General features: G+C 50.7%; 1 protein-coding gene across 2 annotated transcripts in view; it reads right to left on the bottom strand.

The window, feature by feature from the left end:
* Window positions 1–25752, bottom strand: part of SLCO3A1 (solute carrier organic anion transporter family member 3A1) — a 298647-nt gene that overhangs the window by 66477 nt on the left and 206418 nt on the right. For both annotated transcript variants that reach the window (XM_045067342.1, XM_004774150.3), the window contains exons 3-4: window positions 10388–10486; window positions 1185–1448 (exon numbers count right to left, since the gene is read on the bottom strand). In XM_045067342.1, the coding sequence (XP_044923277.1) occupies window positions 1185–1448; window positions 10388–10486 (363 nt within the window). The remainder of the gene's footprint in view (window positions 1–1184; window positions 1449–10387; window positions 10487–25752) is intronic.

Below are 25752 nucleotides of genomic sequence, written 5' to 3'. Positions count from 1 at the left end.
GTCTTCTGCAGGTGGTGCTTTAATTCTCTCGGCCCCACCATCACGCAGGAACACTATGAAACCTGTTCACTTGTGGAAACAAAGCATGGAGAAGTTCATGACCCCAGCTCGAGAGAAGAGTAGAGCAGGGACCGGAGCACAGGGACGGTGCTGAGCTCCTCTCCATGGCTCTCCAGCCGCTCCGGTGGAGGAGGGGTGCTCCTCATCCCACAAAAGCTCGGTAAAGAGACTTGCACCCAGTTTCTCAACGGGTCACTGGCAGCCTGGCACCATTTACAGGTGCGTCCAGATCCTGCCACAAGGGGACCGTCCCCATCCTCCCGCACCAGCCTCACAGGGGAGGGGTGCCCCAAGCCTTGCTCCTGTCCACTTCAAAAAGCCAGCAGGTTCTCCAGGGGATCCAAGAGGGGTCCTGGGACTTCAGGAGAACGGCACAGATGTCTCGGTGGGGAGAGGGCCAGGACAGACGCCTTGCGGCTCAAGGCTGCAGCGGCACTGTTTGCCTCGAAGACCTTTTGCCAAACATGGAACCAACCTAGGGCTGGGGTTTGCGGGAGGATGCTTCTCGTTCTGGATCATTCCATTTTCATCAGGAAAGATGCGTTTGGTTTCCTTTAAAAACGACTGGGAGAGCTTGGCCACCTTCTCGGGGGTACTCTGTTATTAAGACGGAGTTCATACGTCTTTCCAGAGGTGCACATCTTGCACGGAGGGGACAGGAGGACACAGCAACTCTAAGGAAATGCGTTTTCGGATACGGCTTCTGAAGAATGACCCCACCAGGCAAGGAAGCCCTGCTTCCCAAGTCCTTTCCTGCTACACTGCGCTGGCACACGGGGGCCGGAAAGAGCCCAAGGACTCCACAAGACATCTAGAACCTTCCTTCCGCAGACCTATCTGCTTATTATGCCTCAGGTGCTTTGTTAAGCACCAGGGTCTCTGCTGGGGAGACTGGTCTGCTGCCCCTTCACTGAGCGGTGGCTACCCCGCTTTTATTTTACGCATCAGGTCATTTCCTTCTCAGGGCTGACGCTGAGCATTGGACCAGAGAAGGCAAACCATGCAAAATAAGCGTGATTTTACCTCGAGCTCCCAGCACCCTGCCCTAGGTACCCTCTCCCCACCCGGCGGCCTCGATGACCCCCCTCCATTGCTCTGGCCACCCTCATCTGAGGCGCTTCTACCTTTCAGCTGCTGGAAGCAGGAGGCGCTGCTGTCCGGCTCCAGGGGGTGCCTCAGGACCCCGTTGCTGGGCTTGGGTCTCTCGTACTCTCTTTCGGGGAGCATGGCCTGCTCGCTCTCCATGGCAGGGTCTGAGTGCGGGGGCAGAGACTGTGGAAACCCGAACATCAAGAGGGAAGAGAAGAAGAGTAAGGCACCGCAGAGCAGAAAGCCACCCCACCAGGCTCCGATCCAGCGGGGGTCGTCTGGAGTGATGTCCAGGTTACCTGCAATGGGAAAAAAAACACAGTTAGGAAGAGAGGACGCAGCCGGGCCGGGATGTGACTGAGGGTCAGAGTCAGGTGCACGGACGGGAGGGGGCTCTGGAAACGGCCTCGAGGATGTGGGGGCAGGCGGGGCGGGGGGACTGGACGCTCCACAAGCCAGCCTTTCGTTCCACATCAGTGCTTCTGTTTCTCCCAAAGCTGAAGGCTGATTGCTTTCTCTCCTTAATTTTCTTGTCTACCCTATATTTCTATCAGTCTAAACAAAAACAGCGAGAAGCCAGACACCCTCGGAATTAAGGCTGGAGCTGATGGGCTCCGGAGAGCTGCCTGGGTGTGCGGACAAAGTACCAGGGTCTATTGCTTTTACCATGGGTTCTCACGTGCACCCCTCCAAAAGCAGTGACCCGGAGATCCCATGCAACGCCCCACTCCCAGCCTCAAATCAGGTTTGGGGAGCGGAGGGATGGCACAGAATGAAGTTGAGAGCCAGGGTACCTGGAGGGAAATCCAGCCAATCCTGCCACTTCTCCCTGCGGGACCCTAGCGATCTGAACTCTGTGCCTTGCTGACTGATCTACGGGACCAAGATGATGGTCAGTACCTTCTGGAATCTGAGGGGAGGGGGAGGCCAAATGAGCCACACCAGACCCGAGGGGCTCAGAATAATGGCATGTGCTTGGGCATTTAAACACTCTTAGCTCCGTATTTACAGCTAGGGTCCTGTTTCCAAACGGCTAGTGGGGTAGGTTACTTCAAATCTTGGTTGTGGCCTGTGGTTTGGGGCAGTCCTTTATTAGAAAGCTTTGCAGCCAACTTAATGCTTAAAGGCGGTGTGCATGTGGTTTGGTCATCTTGTGCTATGATTTCTCTGACGTGCCAGCTGAAGTCATGAAGACATAAACTATAGCTTACCCCTGGGTGGTTTTTTTTTTTTTTTTCTTTCTCTATAACTCTCTTTCATAGAGCAGTCTCAGATGGGCTGCTTAGAAATGTCTCTTTGATGATAATCCCGTACCTCTGGAGGACAGAAGGACATTCGTGGACATGGGGGCAGGGCATACGAGCCAAGATCTAAGAGGACTACAGGCCTAGACCAGATGGATGGACAGGCTTGGGATGAGACATGACACCAGACCAGCCCTTCACCATTTGCAAATGTTCTCCCTGAAGACTCTTCAGCTAACACTCAGGAAGAGCCCAGCCATCATTCCTTACTCTGCGCTGGGCCTTATGTATCATGCATATTCTTAACTGTTCTCGTCAAACCTCCCCACAACCCTACGAGGTAGAGTCTTTTATTATCCCTATCTTATATAGATAGAAAAATCGAGGCTTAGAAAGTGCAGGTCCTGAGATCCCTGGGTGGCTCAGTAATTAAGCAACTGCCTTCGGCTCAGATCATGATGCCAGGTCCTGGGATCGAGTCCCACATTGGGCTCCTTAGGTCAGCAGGGAGCCTGCTTCTTCTCCCTCTGCCTCTGCTGCTCCCCCTGCTTGCGCTTTCTAATAAATAAATAAAATCTTGGAAAAAAAAAAAAAGAAAGAAAGAAAGAAAAGAAGAAAAGTGTAGGCACCTTGCCAAAGTTCATGGAGTTTAACACTGGAAGACGGGCATTCAGATGCCAAGGGCCAGCCTCCTTCTTACTCTGCTACACTGCCCTTCTGGACCATCTAGACTTTGGTTTGGGCTCCCTGCATGGATCATTAATTCCTATCCTTTGTGCAATGGGCCTAGGAGCACCAACTTTGCCATTGGTCCCCGGAGCATCAGTGGTCTCTCTCCTGGAGGGGTCGGCATCCCCCCAGCGATATCTAGGGCACTACGATGAACCAGATGCTTCCGCTTAGCTGCATGTCAGAGAAGAAGGAGCATAAGCTTTGGCAGGCAGAAGGTTGAATCCCGGCTCTGTTCCTCACTAGCAAGTGATGCTGGGCAAGCTAGTTACTCTCTCTGAGCCTTACTTTGATCACTTGCAAAATAAAAGTGACATCCACAGAGTCTGCGTGCAAGGATGAGAGGTAGCAAGCAAGAATCACTTGACACGTAGGTTTTCTGTATATGGTAGCTCTTGTAGCTACTCGTAGTCTGTATTTACATGAATGGGGAATTTCAAGATATAGGGTTTTTTGTTTTCTTTGTTTTGTGTATGGGAAGGCTTGAAAAAAGCATGGGAAAACCTATGCTTTCAAGGTGACCTTGAAAGCATCTTTATGCAAACAGGAGAAGAGAAAGGGAAGTCAGATGGCCTCAGGTAGCAGAGCAGGAATGTTGTCTCCAGTCACTGCTGGTGTTTCTTCACCTGCTGCCAAGCAATGAATGAAAACAAAAGACATAAACGGGGAGCTGTGGTATCTCCCTCCATTGTCGATGGGCTCCATAAAGGGGGAATTGAGAGCTCGCAGATGTGAGCCAGTAGAGAGAGAGAAAACCTGGCACTCGTTTGGGGGGGACAAAATTAGTAGCACGGAGAGAGTCGTATTTTAGTTACGAAGTTAGTGACTCTCTTCTGTGTGTGAGGAAACATCCCAGGGAGAGGGGCTGCAGTGGAGGGGGTGTGTGTGTTTATGTGAACATGTCAACTCGCTCCCATAGGTACGTGCCGACGGGTGGAAAGCCAACGTTTGCTCGTAATTTGTAAGACAGGGAAGAGCACATGACCTGTGTCAGACCAAAGCCTGCCTGTGGTGCAGACAAGGAGGGAGAGAGGGGTCTGCGGCAAGGTGTGGTAGGGACAGGCGGGGGTGAGGGCTAGGATTTTGTAGATCTAGGAAAATCACAGTTAACCATTTTAGGAAGTATTGATTTTTATTTTTTTTTCTCCCGCTCTCCAGTGCAACCATCCAGAGCACCGTGGCAGGGAGAGAAATAATGTCCTGAGGAGAAACCACTCAGCTTTGGAGCATGCTGCCCCTCGGGTCAGGGCTGGCTTAAGGGGTGGAGTCTTGGTCCTGATTTCGATACTTCACAGGAAGATGGCTAATGCTTAAACCCAGGCCAAGAGTCTTTTCTGAGACACCTCCACAGAAGCGATGGTGAAAATCTCTTCGCGCCTGCCTGGCAATTGTCCCTGGTCAGCCAGAATGTTCTAGCACTGCTGACTAAGGGAGAGTTCCCTATGTCGGGCCACAAAGAATGGTGCAGTAGACATTACTGATGTCTCCATTCGGGTCTCCTCTATGGAGAACAAGGATTACCTTCCCTCGCCGTGAACTTGGGTGTAGCCACACACCACAGTTTTGCCGCTGAACTGTTGGGGGGCTCTTCTGTGCAGAGCCCTGTATGAGCTAGTGCCTGATTTGCCATGCTCTTTTGCCCTGCCTGATCAAAGAAGCATGTGATATCTTCCCGGGATGGTCCCTGAGAGGTTATGACGAACAAAAGGTCACTGCTGACCCGAGCTGTGTACAAAACAAACCTCCAGTATTGTTTTCAGCAACTAAGATTTTGGCGGTGTTTGTTACCGCAGCAGAACCCAGACTACCCTGACTACCGCCAAAGGCTTGGGAAATAAGAACAGCGGCAATTTAAGAACAGTGACCCTGGGCAGGCTTGGAATCATGAAAGTGCTGACATATAGGTGGGGAACAGGGTGAAAACCTCTTTACTTTTCTTCCAATGTGGCTTTAGGTAGTATCTTGATCTTAAAAAATTAGTGCAGTTACCGCTTTTTCGTGAAGACTGTGGTCAGTAAGACGCCCAGAACAAAACTGAGAAGCACCTGGGTGTCTCATTTACAAAATGTACCTGTCAATCAAATTGCCCCCACGAAGGACAGAAACACACTGAGAAGCACCTGGAGGAGAACAGGATCCCAGGCTGAGGGAGCCACACGCGCAGAGGCATGGGACTCTGATGGGCCGGCTAAGCTCCACCCAGGCTCTCATCGGCCTCTCGGCCATTCCAGGCGCGGAGGCAGTGAGGCAAAGGAACACCGTGATGGAGATGTCTGGCCGCCGTGAGACCGGCACAGTCCGGGCCTGCCTTTGCCGCGCTGTCTACAGGCTTGAAGGATTTCTGTTTTACAAGATCCATTTTCTAACCCTGCCATGTCTCAGAATCCAACCTGAGGAGGGTTTTTGTGGTTTTGTTGGGGAAGCTTTTGGCAGTGTTTGCTTCCTCTGTTTAAAGTCACCTAAACACAAGAGGTTGAGATTGATCGCCCATGCCTGAGGACTGCTGTCGTCACAGGTAGGGAAGAAAAATCGCTGGGAACAAAGTCAAACCACTTTAAAACTAACCAAACAACCTACTCACCCATGAAGATACCTAGGACGGTGAGAAGGAACCAATCAAAGCACATGGGGGACACTTCCTTGTCCCTCCCGGCCACACTGATACGTACGCGGTGCCCTGGGCTCTCTGGGCAGGCTTTTGTTTTGTTTTATTCTTTTTGGTCCATTTACCTATTTATCTAACCTATTTCGTGAAACTTTTGCTGAGGGACTCAAGCATTCCAAGAGTATCCTTAAGTTATAGACCAAATTAAAAACTGGGGACAGGGAGGGGCTGAGGGTAGAGGACAGCGTGGAACGTGCCGGATCCGGGCCGTTGAGCTGATGGAGTCTAACATGTATGAATCTGACGAAGCCCGCAGCCAGCCCTAGAACGGCAGAGCAGGAAGCTCTCGGGGGGTCGACCATTTGCAGGAGGCAAACATACGGACACATCTGATTCCGGGGACAAACACCATGAAGCCGTAGTGGGGCCAGCTGGTGCCCGCCTGAGGAGGAGTCTGTAACGGATGGGCAGGCGAGGTTAGGTCATCTCAGCCAGGCCTTTGCCCACGGAAGGGGGCAGCCTTCTGGCAAAAGTCCTGGAGAAACTCCAGGCATACAAGCTGTCGGGTTTGGAGTCGGGCAGAGGCCTGGGCTTTGAATCCTACTGGCTGCGGAAATGAATTAACCTGTCGCTGACCGTGCACTTACGACACACCAGGTGCCAGGCTATGCACTTGGCGTGATTAACTCACGTCCCTGGGGGGGTCACACCGCTTGGAAGCAGGAGAGCTAAGATTCCAAGAGAGGTCTGCATCCAGCACCGGAACTCGGGACTCAAAATCGCTGCAGGAGAACGGCTCAGCTGGCAGGTAGGCGACGAGCAGGACCCACGCCCCGAGGGGAACGTCCTTAAGTTCAGTGAGACGTTCTACATACAGCCTTAGTAAGCGGTCAGTTCGCGGCTGCCGGGATCAACTTCCTTCTGATAAGCCCACTGTTGGGGTCTGCCGACTCAGGGCTTTGGGGTAACCCCTGCTACCACCTCTTCCTTTCTTCTAGGTTCTGTTCTCCACAGGCTGTTCTCCACAGCCTTCTTACAAAGGCTTCCTCCAAAAGCACTTCTGGCTGTACCATCACTCCTTCCCCAGGCTGTTACAAAAGGCACCTTTCCTTAAGAAGAGGGACCACGGGAGCCACACAGGGATCAAACACAGAATTAGAGCAGCAGCGGCAGAATGCCAGTGTCTAATCACGGCCAGTAGAGTCCTCCTGGGGGGCTGCCTGCGGGGTCTGCCTGCCCCACAGCTGGCCTGTTCCTACAAGCGCCCGCCTGCCCCCCACAAGACAGCAACCAGTCTCCCCCACTGGTCTCCCCCCTTCAACCCTGTGTCCTCACATTCCCCCCTCCACCTGCCCCATGACAAGAGCTCTGTCTGCCTCGCCCACCTCCCCTCAGGCTCCAGATCACACTCTCCCCAGTCCCCTATCCGGCTGTGCGCTGAGCGCCTGGCCCTTTCCGTTCACGCTCCAGGACACACTCTGATGGGTCTGAGCAGCCCTAAAGGGGGGGGCTCTGTCTTCACCGGTGGAAAAAACACACAGGAGGGCCACCCCTCAGTAACTGAGAACTCCCTTTCCAGAATATGGCCCGAATCCATTCCAGAGAGCAAGTTTGAGTCACAAGATGAGAAACCATCAAAATTGCTGGCAGCTATAGATCCTGTGTCTTGCTCTGTGATCGAATAAATTATATTCTTCTGCCCTCTACTGGTCAAGAGCAGCGCCAGCCCTCCCCGGCCTTCAGCAAGGCAGCAAACAAAAGCCCGAGACTCCCAGGGCATCCTTTCCTAGAGACACAGTGGAAGGGACTGTGGCTGTGTGCTGAGGGGCTGGGGGGCGAGGCGGGAGGCACCAGCAAGATACCCAGCTGGACCAGGAATGCACACATCTGCCTTCTGCTTCAAACTGCCGGTGAGCCTGGAACCCCGATGGCGTTGCTTCACTTGGGGCCCCCACTGGTCAGCAAAGATGCAGACCAGATGGGACCACGGGCAGGACTCCAGCTGAGGGGACAGCCCAGTGCAAAGGAACCGCCCACCGAAGGGGACCACGACTGAACCGGCTGAGCCCCTGCAGCCCCCTGTCCACCCCTTGGTCACCGCAGGCACAGAGAAAGGATGCTATTTCATTCCCAGGAGGGAGCACGGTGGAGGGAACTGCAAAGTAGAAATGCCTGTACCCTTGCTCAGGAGACCTGGGTTTTATACAGATATGCCCCTCAGACTGGGTACATCCCAGTGTCCCTGTCTAGGCCCGTTTCCTTGTCTGTACAATAAGAGGCTTAGAAGAGAATGATCTGAGGTTCCTGGCTCAGAGATGCTGGTAGCCCACAGGCTTGATCCAGGGGGGCCACTGCTGATATGCTTAGGGGACTGCCTGACCACCTGGCCTCTTCTTCCAAGCAGCCCTCCCCTCTGCAAGGGGGTACACCTGTCCCTCACCTGCTTTTACAATTCCTGTCTTGTGCTGCCTTTGGCACAGTGGCAGAAGCTGCCCTTTTTGCGGGGGGAGGGGGGTGCACACAAGCAAGATGGCAGCAGACTCCCACCGCGTGGTATTTCTCTGAGCGGGCCACCCCTCGTCCCCCTTGCTAGGAGTAGGGTTTGAAGGATCAACCAATTGCTGCATAACGGCAGCCTCCAATCCCCTCTTGATCAGAGCCAGCACTTTAAAAGAATAAGAAAACAAAGCTGCATTTGATTCTTTTCTTACCCCCCCGCCCCCCCTGCAAATTTGTAACATCATTAGCTACAAGTAAATATATCAGTGGGATTAATGGAGTGAAGCACGGAGTGACTTGATTGGATTTAAAACCACATTACTTCTTTGGGGTGAATTAGTAAATTTAGCACCGTCAGGAGATGACGGATTGAGAAGCCAGGGCTTGAGCTCTTATTGATCCTAAAAAAAGATCGGTATGAGGCTTTGAGAAGCTGGAACGGCTTCCCATGCTCCGTTCCCAGAGAGAGAGAAAACACGGCCTCTCTGCTCGCAGAACTGCGCAGAACCAGAGTGCTGGGGGGCTCACAGGTGACTTGGGACCACATATGGGAGGCAGCGTCTCAGATGGCCTCCGGGGAGCCCATGCCCTGAGTGGAGACCGGAACATGTGGCTTGCTTGTGACCCCCGGATGCGGCAGAAGCAGGGACATGTCACCTCTGAGCCCAGGTTATAAACAGATCACGGCCCTCTCTCATCCTCTCCTGGTTGTTCACTCCGGGGGAGCCCTGGTGAGGGAGCCCCGTCAGGAGGCCCAGGAATGGGAGATGGAAAGTAGATCCTTCAAACCCGCTGACAGCCTGGGGAGTGAACTTAGAAGTTGAATGTCCTGCAGCTGAGCTTTGAAATGAGAGAAGACACATGTCCACACCTTGGCTACAACCTCATGAGAGACCCCCGAGTCAGAACCACCCAGCCAATCAGCTCCTGGACTCTACGCCCACACAAATAACCTGTGATATCATAAGCGACACCCCAGTGTTGTTTTCAGTCCTAAGTCTGGGGTAACTTGTTACAAAGCAAGAGGAGACTAAGAGACCAAGTGACCTGTGCTTTGGCCGCTGAAGCGTCAGGAGAAGCTTCGAGACAGCGTGTAACTTGCCATGGCCTGGTTTCCTGTCTGGGCAACCGTGCAGGCTGGGGTCAGACAACGCTTCCATGAGCCGCGTCCTGCACTGACCTCAAGGACCCAAGCCTCACTGTCCCCACCACTGCCAGCCCACGCTGCTTACGTAGCATGCCCAAGAAGTAAGTTTTGCTTGTGTAAAATCACTTCAGATTGGGGAGCCATGTGTGACCACAGCATAACTTAGCCTGTGTTAACTAGCCCACTGCCACATCAAAGTGTGCCTGCCTAGGGTTTGGGGGCGCCCAGAGCCGTCTGAGAAGTACACTTGCTCTCCTGCTAGGAACCAAGAAATGTCGCTTGAAGTGGTTTTGAGGTATGGTACGTTTCTTCATAGAGGACACCCCCAACACTGACTTGTAGGAGCGGGTTTCAAATACTCTGTCTCATCGGCCCCATCTGTACACCTGCATTTCCAGAACACACTTAGAAAGTGGGGTTCTCCCCTAGGTTATTGGGCTAATATTCAATGGGAAAATGCCAGGCATTCCACATCTGTCCTCTCATGTAGTTCTTAGAGTGGCCCTATGAAGCAGACAGAATTATTGCTATGATTTACAGAGGAGGAAGATCTAATTGGAGGAGTAAAATCAACTACAGGCATTACTCCGCCTCTGGGTGGACGCTGGAAGAACACCACTGGACCCCGAGCCATCAGAGCCAACGCTCATGCGCTCTCCTTTGATCTCTGGTGAGCCAGCAGCTCGAGGTCCACACACTGAGGCTGTCTCTACATAAGAGGGTTTCATTTACTTACTTACTTATTTTTAAGATTTTATTTATCTATGTGATGGACAGAGATCACAAGTAAGCAGAGAGAGAGGAGGAAGCAGGCTCCCTGATCAACAGAGAGCCCAATGCAGGGCTCGATCCCAGGACCTTGAGATCATGACCTGAGCCGAAGGCAGAGGCTTAACCCACTGAGCCACCCAGATGCCCCCATAGGAGGGTTTTAAAACGTAAAAGCTAAAGGGCTCCCTTCCAATGGGGGACATGCCCAGGGGTGGTGATAAGAAGTTGGAATACGCTCCTTACTTGTGTCAATGAAGACGGCATCCACGTACATTTTGGTACAGAAAGAGCCCAGGATAAATCCACAGGCTGGTCCAAATACCAGCATCGTGAAAAGGATTCCTGAAAGAAGAAGATGAAACAGAAATTAGATTTTAAAAAAGGAAAAAAAAAAAAAAAAAGCAGAAGCCATTCAATGAGCAAAAACAGTCTGCAGATCAAGGATATTGTTTCACATTGATCAGATGAGACCCTGGATTTACAAGTGACACTATAGGACTTAGTAAAAAAATCCTAAGGGGGGAAGCGCATACGGAAGCATCGTTATGCAGAAATTCTACAGTTTTTGGTAGGTTGCTCTGAAATATCTGTGGGCCCTGAGTGAGCTTACTTTTACAGTACTCCATCCCACACCGTATTAATCATATTATCATATTAAAATACACCCACTCTGTCATTAAATGGTTTCTGTCATAAACTTTTTTAAAAAATTTTATTTATTTATTTTGACAGAAATCACAAGTAGGCAGAGATGCAGGTAGAGAGAGAGAGAGAGGAGAAAGCAGGCTCCCCGCCGAGCAGAGAGCCCAATGCCGGGCTCAATCCCAGGACCCTGAGATCACAACCTGAGCCGAAGGCAGAGGCTTAGTCCACTGAGCCACCCAGGTGCCCCTATAACCATTTTTTAAAAGACTTTATTTACTTATTTGACAGATAGAGATCACCAGTAGGCAGAGAGGCAGGCAGAGAGAGAGGGGGAAGCAGCCTCCCAGCTGAGCAGAGAGCCCGATGCTGGGCTCCATCCCAGGACCCTGAGATCATGATCCGAGCCAAAGGCAGAGGCTTAATCCAATGAGCCACCCTGGCGTACCCGGTCATAAACATTTTTGAAACGATTTTTATAATTTTGCTTTCACCATTTATTTGGCTTTATGTAATTCATTTAATTTACAGTTGGCTAAGTTTTTTCAGCACTCATTGTACAAATTCAGGAATTGTTGTGAAGGGAGAAAAGTTAAAGGCACAAATTATTTTCAAATGTAATGAAATGTTTACGGGCATTTAATTTAGCAAAAAAACGGAGCTGACATAATGGTATGCTTTGAGAACATTTAATTAGATGTTTTATTAATTTGAATTTTGCAGATCTGCCCCGCCCCCCATATTTTGGAGTTGCTATCTATTGTTTTAATAGTTTCAAGACTCAACCTTTTCCACGGGACTTGAGAAGATGGTCCTAGGCACAAACTTAAGGGCCTGATGGATTTAACACCGAGATGTTGCGCAAACCCTTTTATTCATTCTGGGAAAAGTACTGAGCCCAAACTAAAACCCACAGGCTGTATCTATTTAACTAAATTTCAGTTTTGTAGAACATTCCTTGAGCAATGACAGTTCTCAAGGCCCTGGGAATAAAAACAGGAGTGAAGTGTGGCCCTTCCTACAAGAGGCTGGCTGCTGCGGGGACAAACAAACTGGACATGGGTTGATCCAACCAAAGCAGATGGCCAAAAAGAGGGGTGCTAACAGGTCCCTGAGGGCACGTGAGGAGCAAGGCTGGAGCTGAATTCAAACAAAGGGAGTCTGAGATCGGCGGAGGGTACTTCTGGTCTGCTCACAGGTGTAGACTAACTCATTCTGATTTCCCTCCGTGACGTCATCATGGAACCACTCAAATACTCAGTCAATCAATACTTACTGAGCTCCTTCTAGGTGCCAAGCATGTGTCTTGGGAATGGAGATTCAGCAGTGAACCAAACGATTAAGAATCCTGGACTTCCAGGGGCACCTGGGTGGCTCAGTGGGTTAAGCCACTGCCTTCGGCTCAGGTCACCATCTCAGGGTCCCACGTCCGGCTCTCTGCTCAGCAGTGAGCCTGCTTCCCCCCTGCACCCCCTGCCGCCTGCCTCTCTGACTACTTGTGTTCTCTCTCTTTGTCAGATAAATAAATAAAATCTTAAAAAAAAAAAAAAAAAAAGAATCCTGGCCTTCCAGAGCTCACTGACTTGGAGGTAGGGAGAAAACACAAACTATAAACAGGAACTCAACTTGTTTAGAAACCCTTGGCAAAAGAAGCCAGGTCTTCCGGATTTATAGACAGAAACCCAGACCCCAGAGCCATCGCTTGAAGATAGCTTATAAGGAATTGTTTGATAAAGGAAGGAATGACAAGAGGATGGTTTATATCATGCAAATGGGGCCGAACCCACTCTCAGGGAAATCCTACTCTGTGATCTGGAGCAATCTAGAAGCTCTCCAGTCTCAAAGTACGTGTCCCCAGAGCTGGCCAGAGACCCCCAACTACTGTTATTCTTAGTTATTCTTGTTTCTAAGAATCTTGAGAGAAGTCATTTCCATTTTATCAGTACATGGACTCTGGTTTGTCACAGCTTAGATTCAGAAAACCTAACAGAGGAAGTTGGGAGTATTGCTGGAAAATTCTAGAATATGGGGATCTTGCAGATATGGGCTAGAATTAGGGGGGGCTATCCTTAGCAGGGGAGGGTTAGAGACTAGAGCTACTCTTGGCCCATTCCTTGGGACAAAAGTGAAGCATAAAAAATGCTGAGGAAGTCCCGGGGGCAGGGGTGGGAGCATGGACAGGAGGGGTCCCAGGCAAGACCAGCACCACCCAACGTAGCCTATAGGGATTTCTGCTTCAGGACAAAACTCTGAAGGTAGCCATGTCCTCCTGTCCAGGTTGCAGACTGAGGTGAGACCCTGGTCAACCACGGGTTCTCTAAAGATGGTTCAGCAATTTACCTATCTGCTCTGGCAGTCCCAGAGGAAGGGACACAGGGGACAGGAACGCAATTCCCTCTCATGGGTGCTGCAGCTACCCTGCTGACTCCCTGTGGATATTCCAGCGGAGGCTCTGACTGTCCCCCACCCCCAGCAACCCCCACCAGGCATAATAATATGCCTTTTTTCATGCCAATTAGAGAAAGCCCCCAGCCAACCTAATCATCACTGGTGCATTGCCCACAGACTGAGTAATGCAAATTACAGCTAATCCTTTAGCAGGTCAAGGGAGGAAGCTTTTAGTGTCTTCAGAAGAAACAGCTGATGTGAAGAGGATGTGGAGATTGTCCTGTTTCTCCCTCCCTGACCTGGGGACGGTAGAGAGTGTGGACTGGCCAGATACCTGGGAACAGCTGGGGACCCCGAGTCCTGGGCCTCCTGTCCTTGTACAAGTTGGGACATGGAAAAAGTCACGTCCCTTGAGCTCAGGTGCCCGCAGGAGCCCCATGGGGCCCACACAGGCCAAATGTCCATTCTGGCTGCTCGGGCAGAGAGCACGGCACGCCACGCAACAATGCAACCTCGCCTTCCGCCGAGAACACCTCCCACCGTGGTTCCTCTAGGAGAAGACAAGGGTTTCCAAGCCGTTGGATTGTGGCTTTCCATTTTAACAAGACGGAGTTCTCCTCCAACACCAGAGAAATCTGATAGGGCCCAATTCCAAAAACCAACGAAGGATACAGAACACACATATCTTTGTATGAAGGGCATTTTTCCCCTCAGCTAAAATCTCTGGCGGCATTTTATTTTTTATTTGAAAAAGAGAGAGAGTGGGAGTGTGCAAGCAGGGTTGGGGCAAGGGGCAGAGGTAGGGAATCTCCTGCAGACTCCCCACTGAGCACAGAGCCTGCCACGGGGCTCGATCTCATGGCTCATGAGATCACCACCTGAGCTGAGCCACCCAGGCTCTCTCCGGAGGCATTTTCTAAGCAGCTCCTCCTCAGAGAGCTGTTAAAGCAGCCTCCAGTAAGAACAAGTTCCCGAATCTTTTCCAGGGAACCATCCAGTAGAGATGTGGGAGGGGGTCTTCACCACTCTTCACACCAGGAACACCCTTTTTCTTTTCTTTTCTTTCTTTTTTTTTTTTAAGATTTATTTTATTTTATTTATTTGACAGACAGAGATCACAGGTAGGCAGAGAGACAGGCAGAGAGAAAGGAAGGGAAGCAGGCTCCCCACCGAACGGAAAGCCCGATGCGGGGCTTGATCCCAGAACCCCAGGATCACGACCTTAACCCACTGAGCCACCCAGGCGTCCCATTTTCTTTCTTTTTTTTTTTTTTCTAAATAGAAATTAGGTCCTACAAAGTAGGTTGTTTTTTTAAGCATTATGTCCTTTTTAAAAAAAAAAAATTTTAAGTTTTTTTAAAAAATTTATTTGACAGACAGAGATCACAAGTAGGCAGAGAGGCAGGCAGAGAGAGAGGAGGAAGCAGGCTTCCTGCTGAGCAGAGAGCCAGACACAGGGCTCTGGGATCATGACCTGACCGAAGGCACAGGCTTTAACCCACTGAACCACCCAGGTGCCCCAGGAAACACACTTTTTCTATGGCAGAAATATCTCAGGATAACAACCCAAATAAAGCAGCATGCAGAGCCCAGCCCTGGGTTTTTAGGGGAAGCTGTTCCTCTGCAAGGCTATGAGGCAGGCCATGATCTTACAGAATGTACTTCTGAACGCGCTTCCTTGCTCTCGTCTCCATTCAGTCTCCTAGGCTGTGAATTTATTTTGTTGAATGAAACCACCTCACAGGGTCCGCCCAAACAGACAGGAGAAAGACTGGCCAGCACTTAGATCCACAGTCCCAGTGCTGAGAGGCCCCGAGCGTCTAGGACGGGAGGGGATGGGCTCTGTGGCTCAGTGCTGCCCCCTGCTGCCTGCCAGATTCACGAACACAAGAGGGGAGGGGCGAGGGGCGGAGGAGAAATCCAGACACAGGAAATCTTTAATATTAAAAATAAAAATACTTTTTTCTTTTAATTCATGTGCATTTTTTTCCAGACATTTCTTATGTAATTTGAATCTAACTGCTTGATTAACAAAGTTGCTATATATTCCTTTTAGACTCAGGGGTCCGTGAAAAATATAATTAAGATACTAAGGGAATGGGGAGCGTTCATGGCTCAGTGGATTGAGTGTCTCACTCTTGACTTTGGCTCAGATCACGATCTCAGGGTCCTGGGATGGAGCCCCGCACTTCAGGCTCCCTGCACACTGGAGAGTCTGCTTCTCCCTCTGCCTCTGCCTCTCCTCCAGCTTGTTCTCTGTCTTTTGCAAAAGAAGAAGGAGAAGGAGAAGAAGAAGAAGAAGAAAGAAGAAGAAGAAGAAGAAAGAAAGAAAAGAAAAGAAAAGAAAAGAAAAAGCAGCAGCAGCTTGCTGCCTTATTGGAGAGACTTTCAACCATTCTCATTCACTCAAAATACATAATGGCACCTTCTAGGGGCCAGGCACTGTGCTAGCTGCTGGGACACAGCAGTGAATAAAACAGACAAAAGTCCCTGCTTTTCTGTGGAGTTTGTGTTATGGAGGAAAGGCCATAAACAAACCAACCTACCATGCCATAGTCTGGGTGCACAAAGGGGCAGGACGACAAAGACCCTATGTGGCATCGAGATCGAATCCTTGATGTAACACACGGCACCGTGTTCGCTGTGCAACCAAGCTGGGGCCACTTTGTGGGAGGCAGACTTACCTCCCCAAACAAGTACCTGTCCTAATCTCTAGAACCTGTACCTGCTAGCTTAAATGACAAAAGAGAATTACCGATAAAATGGAATTAAGGTGGCTGGTCAGTTGACTTCAAGAGATTATGCTGATGATCCCTAAGGACCCAATCACAAGATTCCTGTAAATGTGGAAGGAGAAAGAAAAGTCAGAGTTGGAGAAGGGGATAAGATGACTCCACCAGAGGCATGGCCTCTTGGGAGGGACATGACCAAGCCACGGCTGGCTTTGAAGATGGAGGATGAGGTTGTGAGGTTGTGCGGACCACCTGTTGAAGCTGGAAAACGCAAGAAAATGGGTTCTCCCTTCCTGAGTATCCTCCAGAGGACGAGAGTCCTGCTGAAACCTTGATTTGAGCTCAGTGAAAACACGGCGGGCTTCTGACCTCTAGACCCGTAAGGTCAGACACTTGCATTATTTTAAGCCACTAACTTTGTGGCAACTCATTATGGCAGCGATAGAAAACTAATGCAATTATTAATCACATGCGAGTCAATTCTCAGATCTTACAACCATGAATATCCATGTGATGGCTGAGAACAGGACACTGCGTGAAATCCATTAATTACCTGACCAGGGAACATTTTTTGTGGGACATTTTCCAGCGCTGGTGTGGACTGGGGCACAGGCACAGAGAAGCTGGAGGGCAAAGATGGTATTTTATTCTTCTTTCTATCCCTTGTCTGGCCCCACGTAACAAAAAGTTAGGTCAGTGGCTATTGAAAGGATGCAGGAAAGAGAACACTTGCTACAACACTGCCATGAAAAGAGGGCGTGTCTTTGCCCAAGCTCAGCCCCCAACCTATTTCCATGGATAATGCTCTCTGCACCTATCTCTCTCAGCACTGGGGACCCTCCCATCCCAGAGCCTCCTCTTAGATCCAATGAGCCAGGGGCACTCGAGGGACAGAAGGGGTCAGGCCAGATGCACAGAACCCAAAGACTCTGGAAAACCCAAATGGAGACTTCAATTTAGAATCTGCTGGTCTAGGAAGAATTAGTCCATTTTATTATACTACTGATCTATGATAATAAAAGTACAACATTTTTTGTATGTTTGCATCATGGAACATATAGATTCTAATTGGTTTATGGAAATGTAGAGGGCCAAGAGCAGCCTACATACCTCTGAAGAATTATCAACTTGTTCTACTGAACATCAGGACTTTTTTATATCTTTTTTTTCAGGACTTTTAATTTTTTTACAGCAGTAATGATGAAAACAGTGCATTTCTGACTTACGGAACAACAGCTATCACAAGCAAGCAGAAAAGCAAGCCCAGAAACAGAGTCACACGTATGTGGACACCTGATTTATGGCAAACTGTGCATACAAAGCAGCAAGGGAAAGGATGATTTTTTTCCATAAATGTTGCTGGGGCAACTTGAAATTACAGTGGTGTTGGGAGGGGCGGGGGTTGGGGGGGGGGAGCCAGCCTCTCAGGAAATGCAAAAATCAATTCTAGGCAGATCAGAGACCTGTGTGAAAAGCAAAACAATAAAGCTTCTGAAAGGTACCGACAAGAGTACTGTTATGATGTCAGAGGCAGGGAAAGATTTCTTACACCGAACAAAGCAAGCACTAGGCATTATAAGAAAAGCTTGGTAAGTTGGCCTACATTAAAATTAAGAAGGTCATTCATCCGATTCACCCAAAGAGCCCAATGCCAAAGCGAACATGTGGGAAAATAAACGTGTAACGTACATCCTTAAAAAACATAGACAAGAATCAGAGATCTCATGTCTAAGCTCTGTAAAAACTGCTAGAGGTTCATGAAAAAAGTAACTAGTGAAAAAGGGGACAGAAATCGTAACAAGTACTTCACAAAAAGAGGGAATGCAAATGAACGATGGGCTAGGACAAGATATTCAACCTCATGAGAATTTGAAGACATGTGCATTACGACCCCAAAAAACGTCCTTCCCTTTTAGCTGGTTAAAGAGCTCTGATCATAACTGCTGGCAAGGCTGTGGGGCATCTGGGATTCCTACACGTTGCTGGTACGAGTATAAACTGCAGAACCCCTTTAACAAAACTTTGACAGTATGTGGAAAAGTGAAGATAAACTCGCCCAAGGACCCACCATTCCAACTCCTAAGTAAATACCTTACAGGAAGTCTGACAGGTACTGGGAGACACATCCAAGAATGCTCATGCAGAACAGGAGACAGCCCAGCACCCATCAGCAATAGATCAGAGAAATCAACTACCCATATTCCGGAATTGCTGTATAAGCAAAGAAAACACATCATCAACAACGTGGATGAACCTTCAAAGACACAGTGCCAAGCAAAACAACACAGGTGAGAACGCATACCGGTGTGATTCTCCTCATACAGAATTCGAAGCAGCAAAATTAAACTATTTAGTGATGTGTAACTCTGTAGTCAGACCATTAAGATGTGGCTGCTGCTGCCAAGGCAGGCAGGGAGGAAGAGAATTATGATCCAGAAGGAGACAGGGCATGTGTGCGTGTCAGGGGGGATCGGGGGGAGCAGTAGGGGGGTGGGGGGTGGGGATGGTTCTGGGGGGTGCTGGTTTTGTGTCTGGTCTCTTTCTAGGCTACTGGATGCTTGTTTCACAACAATTTGTTAAACTGTAATAGGTTTTCTGCACAAAGACACGACTGTTACCTTTTTCACTTATGTAAGTCTCTGTAACTTCAGTATACCTATATATAAGCAGCTGCTCATTTTCTCAAAGTATATCAAGGGAATCTCAGGAACCCTCCAGAGAAAACCACAGACTTCCCCTGAAGTGATCTTTCATTCTGTCAAGGCCAGAGCCCTCAGATCTGCTCTTCCCCAGCCCTGCTCAGCGCTCTCAGAAATACTTTTCACAACCCTGCATGGAAAGTGACTGGGGTGGGTCTGTCCTATGGGAAGGAGAGTGCTGGCTTCCGCCGCCATCTGTGTGTCTGCAAGCACAGTATAAATGCTCCCCGTGCCTCAGTTTCCACCTCTGTAAAATGGGCTCACAACCACCCCTCCCCTCTTGGGGGCCTTTGAGGATCAAATGTGTGAATGCATTAAAAAAAAAAAAAAAAAAGCAAGCTCCAGGTAAGTTCCTGGAACACAAATGGTTCTCAAAAAACATTAGGTATCAAGCATTCTTCTCACCAATATTTCCAGCAGCAGAATTTTCTCTTCTGCTTTCTGAGTTTCACTTTTTTTTGCTTACTTAGGTGGGAGATGCTTAACAGACTATGGAAAATCCAGAATCATATAATAAAAATATGTCATCATTCTCCTATTTCTTTTTGGGCATGACTGTTCTCAAAGCGTATTTTCTTCCTATGCATTTTTGCACTGGCGAGACAAGCGGTTCATTTAAACACAAAACCTCTTTTCCTCATTTTAAAAGCAGCACATGCTCACTGTAGAGCGATGTGAGAATAAAGATGGAGAGGGACCCCACATCGTGGCCAAGAACACAGAGCCTGAAGCTGGCCAGAGCTGGCACTCATGAGCTGTGTGAGCTTGGGAAAGAGACTGACCTTCTCTGGGGCCCCGTGCTCTCACCCGAGCCTGGGGATCCCAACAGTACCCAGCCCACATGGCTGTTTCAAAGTGTAAGAGATCAGTGTATGTCCAGGGCTTTCCACAGCACCCAGCATACAGTATAAATAAAATAAAATAAATAACAAAATAAATTTTGCTATTATTATTATTATAAAGAAGATGGCACGAATTACCATCTCTTACAACCCAGACAGAAACACTGATATTCATTTAGATATTCCTTCCCAGCCCGTTCCTATACAGAAGGTTAATTTTTTAAGAATAATGAAGAGAAAGAAATCCAAAACACAGGTCTCCTAACAGAAACCTTGGAAACAAACAATAATATTTTCTAAAGAGTATCTATTTTTTAAGAATCGAATTATCTATGTAAGTAGAATTTAAGGCGCTGGTGGAAAGGAATTTCAACGGCCAGGCAGTTCTCTGCTGCCCTCAGGAGGATGGCAAAGGACAGAGCTAAGACACTCCAGAACCACACTGCCCAGCACCCCAGGCCCGGCTCAAGATCCCTCCCCGGCCATGAGGAGGGAGGGCACCCAAGGACACGGTGATCTCATGTGACAGCAATGACTTCTTAGCAGTGACCGAGAACGTTGAGCCGAGGGCTCTGGGTTTGACAGAATGAAAGATCACTTCATGGGGAGTCTGGTTTTCTCTGGAGGGTTCCTGAGAGTCCCTTGACACAACTTTGAGAAATTGAGACAACATTCTCTCCCGCAGTACACACAATACACGCAGGTTAGTGTTTCGGCCTCTTTTGGAAGGAAAATGGTCTGATGAATCCTCTGTTTTTTGTCTGATTATAAAAGCAATGCAATCAGAAGGGGGACCATTTATTATTATCCTATCATCTTGAGGCAGTCGCTTTCAAGTCTCTATTCCTTCTGATGTACTTGACGTCAAACAAAAATTCTCATGATCCCTTGATAAGGCACACGTTATGATACCCTTTTTGTACACAAGAAACAGAAGCTCAGAGAGGTTAGTCAACTGCCCCAAGGCTACACAGCACGTAAAAGGCAGAGGTAAGTTTGAACTCAGACCTGGAAGGTCACCTAAGTTCTTAAAGAAGGAGGAGTCAGGACATGATGGTACAGCAGTGAAGCCTCTGGAATCCACGAGACCTAGCCTGGGATCCTGATTACACTTCTCAATTTCTGGATGACTCATTTCCCAGCTCTGGGTCTGGAAATAAGAATAGATACCTTATAGAATAGTGAGAATGACCAGCAATGCATGCAAAGCTTCTGGTGCCTAGAATATAGAAGATGCTTTCTAGAATTCTCCTTGCATCCCAGGGGTGATGAATCCAAGAAGGAAGGCCTGCATGGCTGGTGTTCCCTAGACACGTGTCTTGCTCTCTTGGGCTGGACTCTGTCATTTTAACCCCGGGTCCCCTTAACTGGGCAGAGTGTAGGAAGCTCAGGTTGGCTGTGGCTTTTCCCCACTAGAGGGCAGCACTGGCCCAGAAAAGAAAGAGTCCTGCCTTGAACTCCCTTGTCCTCTACTTCCTAACTGCGGAGGAAACCCTCAGTCCAGAGCATTGTTGTCTCTCGATTTATCCAAATGTATTCTTCCGTGTTGAAATTTGCAGGCTGAAATTTCTCCCCTAAGAAGGAACATTCTGCATCATACGTGCATGAATAAAACATGATCCATAACCAGTAGGAGGTCTGCAAAACATGCAATACATATTTATCTCGTGCCCACTGCCAAGAGCCCGCCAGGATGATGTCACTGACCTTGCTTATTTCGGAGGGGGAGGCGGAGGGAAGAGAGGATGAGGAGGCGAGCCTTCACTGAACACGGACCGTAAGCCAGACCCTGGCTGCAATTTGTGTAACAGAATCAGCCCCGTTGCAAGGTTTATCAACAAAAGCTAATGTTGCTAGCGCCGTCTGCTACCAGATGTGAGCTTCTGTGCCTCTTCCCACAGCCCCCAACCTGGTACCTCTCAGGGCAGCGGCATCACCGAGTCTTGAAGTTGCACTTTGGAATCACCCGGGACACTCACCAAAGCAAATACTCATGGGTAGTTCCCCCGCCCCGGGGGATCGGATGGTGGTGGTCTGGGGGCACAGCCTGGTCCCTGGGATTCTTTTTAAGTTCTCTGGCGCTGTGCAGCCAGGTTGAGAACCTCTGATTTTGCTGACCTTGACCAAGGAACCAGGTGGTAGAAAATGCATCTGGGCCCAGGGGACAAGGGAAGGACGTGCACGCGATCTGACATCAGCCTGCAAGGTGGAGGGCAGCTGGAGACTGGGCATGGCCAGGCGCAGGTCTCCGCCGAGCTAGTGGCAGAACATGAAGGCTCGATGCACAGTCAGCCCAAGCAGCCCCGAATGCCAGGAGAACGGGGAACCTGACCATAGAACACCGAGACAAACCCGGGGTGGCCCCTAGGTCTTACTTATGCGGGTCCTCCACCCAGATTCCCCGTCTCCTCCAGGCCCTGAGCAATGTACACAGGTTCTACTCTTCACTCCGAGCCTGCCCTCAATACCACCTCCTCCAAGAGGCCTTCCTAGATCTCCTTCTTCCTTCTCCTAGCTTCCTCTGCCACAGCACCCAGCCTGAGACTTTTTCTACAGCTGTTTACAGTCTGCCCAGATACACAAATAAAAGTTCGATGTTGTAGGTATGCCGTCATAGCTGCAGACTCAAGGAAGGCAGAGACCTTCTTAAAAAAAACAAACAAAAAACCAAAAAAAAAACCAAAAAAACCAAAAAACAAGAAAAGAAACCATATACACATACAGTTTGGTTTTCCGCAGGGGTAAGACTCCAGCCCTTTGCCTGGAGGAGGGACCGAGTGTTTGGTGGACTGAGAACTGATTACAACCCAGGCCTGGGAGAGGCGGGAGGGCCTAGCATGATGCGACAAGGCCCAGGAAGGATCTGCACCTGGCCACAGCTTTGGGTGCTACTCGTCTTGATCTCCCTGCCCAGCTAACAGAAGTCTCTCTTCCTTCCCTCCTGTCTCACAGGGCCTTATGGGGGTGAGGGCACACGTCCTTCAGGCTGGCCAGCCCGTGCACATCGGGTGTGATGTCCCGAGGGAGGAACCCACTGTTAGCGGAGGCCAGGCTGGGGTTCCACGGGGGCTGCTGTGTCAGGGCTGGGATCACCATCAAATTCTTTCTTTGTATGCGGCAGGTACCGAGGGGCCGGGCTGGAGCTTGTGGCCTCTTCAAACCTAGTGTGAGCACGCCTGCTCTCTGCCCCCATGCCCTGTTTCAGCCCCTGGAAACTCCGGGCTCCCCGAGACTGCACTGGCTGATGAAATGAGCAATGCAACTGGTGGGGTGGGGGCCAGGAAGCCACGAGCTGTGCCAGCAGGAAACCCACCCAAATCAGCAACAGGCTGCCCTTTCCTGAAGGGCCCATATCCTGTCTGCCGGCCAAGGAGGGTCTGCCCAGCAGCTCTCTGAGGTCATGGGGGGGGTTTCCTGTTTCCCTGCCTCCTGCAACTTCTGGCAGGAGACAGTGGAGAGATGGGGGCCCCTGGAGTCCAGCAGCCCCGGGTATGCCCAAGGCACTCCTCCTCTCTGTTGAAGTCTGAACACCCAGGACCTCAGAAGGTGACTGCGCATGAAGACAGAGCCTTTAAAGGGGTGATTAAGTTAAAATGAGGTCGTGAGGGTGGGTCCCCACCCAAAAGGACTAATGTCCATGGGGTGCCTGGAGGCGGGAGGGCGCAGTTGGTTAAGAGGCTGACTCTTGGTCTCAGCTCAGGTCGTGATCTCAAGGTCAGGAGATCGAGCCCAGCTGCGTGCTCTGCTCAGCGTGGGGTCTGCTTAAGGTTTTCTCTGTCCTTCTCCTGCTAATGCCCCTCCTCAAATAAACAAATAAATCTTAAAAAACAAAGTAAAACCCCAAAGACCAGTGTCCTTGTAAAAAGAGAAGAGGACACCAGGAGCGTCTGCGCCAGGGAAACACGTGTGTGGACACGGGGAGGAGGCAGCCACCGGCAAGCCAGGGAGAAACCGGCCTTGCCAACACCTTGGTCTGGCCTCCAGAACCGGGAGACATGCGTGTCCGTGGTACCCAGTCTCTGGTAATTTGTCACAACAGCCCTAGTGACCAACGCACCTCCCAAGACTTGGGGGGCGGGGGGAACGGATCCCACGTGACAACATGTGAGTGCAGGGAAACTGTAGCTCGCTGTCCAGATGGCGTGGAGCATGAGATGCAGGGCAGGGGGGACCCACAGACATCAGTGAAGCTGTCCCAGGACTCCGGGACGCAGCGCCCCGTGTGTGCACTGCTCCCTGGGGAGGACAGGCAGAATGTGAAAGTCGCAGGGACCTCTGTCGTACTTAGGACCTCTGACTCCTCCCTGTGCCCAGCTGTGCACAGGACAAGGTACGCTGGAGGGCGGTCAGAGGACGGCAGAAAATCGGAGAAGGGAAATACTCCATCCGTGCGTGGCCTGGGGCGAGGGGCTGGGGCCACAGACCTGCAGACAGCGGAGGGCCCCGCACCAGAATGTTCCAAGCGCTATCTCGTTTCATCCTTCGGACAGCCCTATCAGCAGATCCACGCCCACTGTCCACATCAAGAAACTGAGGCCCGGAGAGCTGAAGTCACTTGCTGTGACACACATGCCACACACGGAAAGCAGAAGGAAGAACAAAGATGGAGGGTTTAGGACGGTGAGGAAGGAAGGGAGAGGGTGGTCAGGAGACAGGTGCGAGCTGCCCCGGGTTCGAGGATGGCAGCAGGAGGCGCCCCTGCCAACAAGCCGGAGGTCTGTGGTGCCCGCCACGGAGGCACCGCGGGGTCGGGAGGACAAAGCTGGAGGCAGGATGCAGGGGCAACAGAGGGTAAAGGAGCAGGTGGCAGGGAAGCCTGTCAGGGCGCAGGGGGTGGGTGTGTGAGTCGGGGGAGTGTGCTGGCATTAACTAGGCTCCACTGAGGTCCCTGAATCCTGAGGACTGTGAGCCCTGCCGTGGGTGTCCCCCTTCCTTCCTCCTCCAGGGGGCGCTGCACCCAAAGTGGTTCCCTGGCCGAGGCCTCGGTGGACAGACAGCTGGCCTTCCCCGGAGCTCTGCGAGCTGTTGCGCCAAGCGTGATCACTTGTTGAAGGGGTCCTATCTGTCTCGTGACCTCACGGGCATACCCCGCATCTTCAAAGGACTTTAGAACCAGCACGGATGCTCTCAGGGGCCTCGGGAAGACCCCCGAAAGGAGGGCTGCTGCCGTGAAGGTCACTGAGGCTCAGGAAACCCCGTAAGGGCCCAGGCCTCGGAGGGGAAGCCAGGACCTGGGGGCAGAGGGCCGGCTGGCCCCAGCGGATGACGCTCCCACAGGTGGGTTCCTGGTTCTTGGTAAGTATTTCTCGTACACCAAAGTAGCCAGGTGTTTGCTGGACCTGACCTCATGTTGCCTTCACTGCTCAGGAGCTGCAAACCCACTGGCATGTCCACCCAGCCACACAGACGCCCCTGCCAACAACAAAACCAGTCTCTACCTCCAAGCACCTCAGGGGCCGGGGGCACCGACCCGGCGTGCAGCTGAACCCCAACACTGGGTCTTCCCACATCCAGTTACAGAGGAAGGGGGGCCCAGAGAAGTCAGGTTACCAGCCTAGGGTCACACAGCTGGCCAGAAGCATGCTCCTGCACTGCCTCCCACTGACCATTCGGCAGCATGAAACAGCAGTGGAAGAGCTGTGGGTCATTGACCTCCTTCTAGTAAGTTTTACAGGAACGGGCATCTGCAGGGTGCAAAAGGCCCCACTCTGAGCCTTAGCCGGCCTGTGGCTGGGACACCAAGTGGCCTGAGGAGGATAGCTGGACTCAAGCCCATACACACGGGGCCCTTCTATCACCCAGAGTCAGGGGGAACCTTCGGACCTTAGTCCACCTCACCCCAACTCAACAAGCGTGAGTTCCACCAGCAGTGGAGATGGAAGGCCAATGCTCAGGCATTTCCTCTTGTCACCAGAGGGAGCCAGACACCTTGTGATGCGAGAGACTGCTGCAGGACATCTATTCAAGGTAGGAGTAGGGCCCACCAGCTCCTGACAGTGGCTTCCCACACTGGCACAGCAGCATGTGACTGGGCAGATCTGTGGCCACTAGTGAAGGTCATCACGCTGTGTCTATCTACCAAGAAAAACAACTGTTTCCCAAATGCTTACAGAGGAGAAGGGAAGCCTTCGAGATCCTAAGAGATTTTACCCTCCTCAACCATGGTGCCTCGACCTCTGCCCTCCATATAGTCCACATCTGACATCTGACTAGATGAAACTTTGTAAAACGGGGGGGGGGGGTCCTATTCCTCCCCTGCTTGAAGCCACCAGGGGCTCCCTTTATAAAACAAAGTCCAGACTTTG

This window comes from Mustela putorius, unplaced genomic scaffold, assembly GCF_011764305.1.
Source record: "Mustela putorius furo isolate JIRA1106 unplaced genomic scaffold, ASM1176430v1.1 tig00003875_pilon_pilon_pilon, whole genome shotgun sequence".
Taxonomy (NCBI): Eukaryota; Metazoa; Chordata; class Mammalia; order Carnivora; family Mustelidae; genus Mustela; species Mustela putorius.
This window is presented reverse-complemented; position numbering and strand designations above follow the sequence as displayed.